The sequence below is a fragment of the Crocuta crocuta genome, unplaced genomic scaffold, assembly GCF_008692635.1.
Source record: "Crocuta crocuta isolate KB4526 unplaced genomic scaffold, BGI_CrCroc_1.0 scaffold335, whole genome shotgun sequence".
NCBI lineage: Eukaryota > Metazoa > Chordata > Mammalia > Carnivora > Hyaenidae > Crocuta > Crocuta crocuta.
This window is the reverse complement of record NW_027527440.1, coordinates 109,160-114,050: the sequence shown is the minus strand read 5'-3', so window position 1 is coordinate 114,050 and position 4,891 is coordinate 109,160. Positions and strand designations below refer to the sequence as shown.

The window sequence follows — 4,891 nt, the reverse complement described above, 5'->3', positions numbered from 1 at the left end:
ACTGCCCGGCCTCAGTCCTTCCTACTGTTTCTTTGTTTGTTTTTTATAACATGAATCCAGACACCTCTCCTAGCTTTTGACATAATGAGCAATATCTCAGAGAGTGTGTCTGATCCGACTCTTGTCATGACTTAAAAGGATTCTTCATTCAGATCATAATATGCTGGTCAGCCTTGATACAGGAACGGTAACAGAATTTTCATCTGATGACTTCTCTTTCCTTGATAAAGTATGATATGAGGCTATCGGCTAAGATATCCATATTATTAAAGATTAAAATATACCACGATCAAAATGACTTGAGTGAATTTCAGTTAATTATACACTTCAGTTAACTTGCACAGATTTGGATTTAAGGAAGGAAATAAAGAGAAGAAATATATACATGTAGTAGAAATTGAAAAGTTAAAGTTTAAAGGGACCATAGAAAAATTTTTTCCAACCCATCAACTATGAAGATGAGAACTGAGGCCAAGCAAGCTAATTTGATTTGCCTGAGGCCACATGATACGGGACACAGGACCACACCCTCTTGAATGTTTTCTCTAATCTATATTTAGTAAGATCGTAGAAAAACCGGAAAGAGATCTTCAAAGATTCTACATTTTCTTTGTTTCTTCCCCTTCCAGTTGACATGGCTATGAGAAATCAGACTACCTTGACTGAATTCACCTTGGTCTCCTTTCCTGTCATCCAGGAGATTCAGGTCTTGCTGTTTGTCATTCTCCTGCTGGTTTATATGCTCACTATAACGGGAAACATTATCATCATTTCCTTAATATGGACCGATAATCGTCTCCAGACACCAATGTATTTCTTTCTTAGTAATTTGTCATTTTTGGACATCTTGTTCACAACTACTATTGCCCCAAAGTTGCTAGCCTGTCTCTTAGAAAAGAAGAAAACCATATCTTTTGCTGGCTGCATCACTCAAGTTTATTTCTACTTCTTTCTGGGGACAGTGGAGTTTCTCCTCCTAGCGGTGATGTCCTTTGACCGCTACGTGGCCATCTGTAACCCCCTGCGCTATACCATCATCATGAACAGTAGGGTCTGTCTCCTACTGCTTCTGGGCTGCTGGGTGGGAGCCTTCCTCTCAGTGCTGTGCCCAACGATTGTGGTGTCCAGACTGCCCTTCTGTTTTAGAGAAATCAGTCATTTCTTCTGTGACATTGCCCCTTTACTGCAGATGGCCTGTATTGATACCCACTTTATTGAGATGATAAACTTCCTCTTATCTTCCCTCGTGGTCCTGAGTTCACTGGTGCTCACCACCACGTCCTACACTTACATCATCTCTACCATCTTGCGCATCCCCTCAGCCCAAGGACGTCAGAAGGCCTTTTCCACCTGTGCTTCTCACATCACGGTCGTCTCCATTGCCTACGGCAGCTCCATCTTCACGTATGTGAGGCCCAACCAGAGCCATTCACTGGATTTTGACAAAGTGACGGCTGTCCTCACTACAATGGTGACCCCTCTCCTGAACCCCTTCATTTATAGCTTGAGGAATGAAAAGGTAAAGGAAGTCTTGAAAGAGTCAGTTAGCAGGATAGTTCCACCACATTCCAAGGGAACATAATACTAAGCAATTTCAGGACATATAAGCTATGCTTTCTCTCTATGGCACCTTGTGCTTTATGAAGAGTGACGCCAAAGTGTGACTGAAGACTCAGAACTTGTCAGCAGGATGGATAAGCATCACACATCATCAATAGTGAAGTATGGACAATCAGGAGAAAAAAGGAATTCTATGTCTGTTCAGTCCTTGAAACATTTTTCATATAGTAACATAGGATCATGGAAACTCTCCAGACCCTGAGTCACAAGAGCTAATGTCTAATATTTGTTTAGGCACTAACTTAAATGGACTTGGGAACTTAGTTACTTAGTTACAGGATTTCTCCAAGATTCCACTTGCCCATCTGCAAAGTGGTGGCAGGAATGTCTGCTCTGATTATTTTCCAGGGCACTTGTGGCTATAAAACGAGATCATTTGTATAAAAATAATATTGTCATCACACAGAGATATTGGTAAGGTGGAAAGTGAGACATTTTCACCAGGCTCTGAGATGCTTCTCCTTTGATGATCTTGACTAGATTAAGAGGCACAATTTAAAAAAAATTTTTTTTAATGTTTTATTTATTTCTGAGAGAGAGAGAAAGAGAGACAGAGCATCACCCGGGGAGGGTCAGAGAGAGAGGGAGACACAGAATCTGAAACAGCCTCCAGGCTCTGAGCTGGCAGACAGCACAGAACCTGATGTGAGGGTGGAACCCACAAACCGTGAGATCACAACCTGAGCTGAAGTTAGATGCTTAACCAGATGAGCCATCCAGGCACCCCAAGAAGCAAGATTTTTAATTCTCTTAGTCAATATAGAAGAAAAACTTTAAAAGACTGACAAATGCAAAGACTCTCAAATGCTGCTCTAGGAAGAAGGTCTATCCTGCATACAAGTTAGGTGTGTGCCTGCTGTGGCATTGGGAGCTTCAAGTTATCTTTATTTTTACCTGATTCCATTAAACATTTTCTTTGAGTTACGAACTTTTTCTTGTGCTGACTCTAAGTTCACCAAGCACCTTTGTACTTATTTTTGCCTTTCCCATATAGCTTGCCTACTTGGAGAAAATATTTTGGTCAAAGCAAAGGTTGCCTAGCCATGAAATACTGTCTTTGTTGTTGTAAATTAATTACTATTATATTTTTGATTAATGTGAATCTGATCTCAGATTCATTGTGATGATACATAGAAATGTGCTGAATTTATCAATGTAATATGACCCTACAAGGTACATAGCTAGAAGGTAGAATCACCTTTTATTTGTTATTTTATTTATTTATTTATAATAAATAAATGCAGGGCTTGATGCTACCACCTTGGGATCATGACCTGAGACGAAATCAGAAGTTGGATGCATAACTGACTGAGCCACCCAGATGCCCATAAGTTATTATCATTTCTATAACAATGTGCATAGTGTTGTTCTTCAAACTTTTATATTCTGCTGGGTCTTCACTGGTGAGAAAGGGCAACTGGACACTGCACAGTGTAGCCAAGAAGAGGTGGGAAGGAGAGGATTATTAGGAACCAAGATTATAAAGAGGGAAGTAACCATGGAAATTCAGATCTTGTTGCCTGAGAGAAAAAGAAAGCCTGATTTACATCAGAGGGGGATGAGGTGTTCAACAATGAACTATAATCTTAAGAAACAAAGCAGGATTACTATCAAAATTCAAACAGGAAGAGAGAAAATCTGAATAGACCCATAATTAGAGAAGAAATTGAATCAGTTATCAAAAATTTCCCAACACATAAGAGCCCTGGGCCAGATGGCTTCCCTGGAGAATTCTACCAGACATTTAAATCAGAGTTAATACCCATTCTTCTCAGGCTATTCCAAAAAAATAGAAATTGAAGGAAAACTTCTGGACTCATTCTACAAAACCAGCATCACCTTGATTCCCAAACCAGATAGAGACCTAGCAAAAAAAAAGAGAACTACAGGCCAATATCCTTGATGAATATGGATGCAAAAATCCTCAACAAGATACTTCCAAATCGAATTCAACAGCATATAAAAAGAGTTATCTACCATGATCAATTGGGATTCATCCCTGGGTTACAGGACTGGTTCAATATTCACAAATCAATTGTATATTATTTGTACATCATACAGCAATTAAAATATGCACGTAGACATAAAACCTATGCAATAATCTCTGTAAAGCATCTTAAAGCATTGTTTCAATTTTATTTTATTTCATTTTATTTTTGTTGTATGATATTTATTTATTTAAATATAACTTTTTGTCAAAATTGGCTAACATAGAGTGTGTAAAGTGTGTTCTTGGTTTTGGGGGTCGATTCCCCTAGTTCATCACCCTTAACACTTATTTTAATACATTATGATCATTTCAGAAAAAAAATGTGTTTTAAGTTTTCCAAGTCTTTAGTTCCCTGAGACTTTAAAGCAGCTCTGTAAATTTCACTTTAAATAAATAAAATAAACAAACATGGATTCTCCCAGGAGACCTTAACTTTATAACTGATTAGTTACTTCAATTCTAATGTTCTGCCATTGCAATAATAATAATTAACCTTTTTTTATGCTATAATCCCAGGTGCCATTGCAAACCAAATCTCTGAAGGTAACACAAAATCTCATTAACTATCAAAGTTCATATTTAATAGAGGCAGAGTACTGTTATTTATGGGAGAGAGGAAATAAAGGCGGTTACATTTAAAATCAAGTCACAATATACCTGATGAATGAACAGGGATGACCTGATAAATGGGGACAGTTTAGAGAGATGTTTCAGTGAAAGCAAATATGAGTTCTTGTAACAGTCAGGGCTGTTTGGGTAGAATGAGTTGCCTCAAGAAACAGTGAGTTTAGCATCCCTGGACAGTACCTGGGTGGAGACACTGCAGAATATTTGAGGGCCAGGCTGACTCATTTGCCTATGAGGTTCTCTTCTGGTCCAATGTCCTGTGGTTTGAATAATGCCAAGTTTCCGGATGCATCCACAGAAGAAAGAGAAATTCACCAACTAGAGAGGAAATTACATTCCTGCAACTAAAAACAAACAAACAAACAAACAAAAGCCCAACTGAAATTTGAGAAGCTCTTGGTCACTTTTGCCAGAGATCAAAATAGAAGTCGGGGGACCCACTGGTGATTCAGGGTGTGACTTCCCCATTCATCACCAAACCTCACTCTTCTGCTCTTCTGGACAAAACTGTGCTCCAGGGTACAGTTTACTTGAAAGTCAGGGGAATATCTGAGATTATGATACACTGGACATGTAACATGAAAGATTAATGATCATTTAAAACTTGGATTTATCCTGTTGTAAGTGAAGATTTATATTTTTCTGTGGAAATAC

The 4,891-nt window shown here is 38.5% G+C and overlaps 1 protein-coding gene across 1 annotated transcript; it reads left to right on the top strand.

The window, feature by feature from the left end:
• The first annotated feature begins 625 nt into the window (after positions 1–625).
• Positions 626–1,582, top strand: LOC144228591 (olfactory receptor 6M1-like). The gene has a single exon (XM_077760474.1). It carries the CDS (start codon positions 635–637, stop codon positions 1,580–1,582), a length of 948 nt encoding a protein of 315 aa, XP_077616600.1. The 5' UTR covers positions 626–634.
• The last annotated feature ends 3,309 nt before the right edge of the window (positions 1,583–4,891 follow it).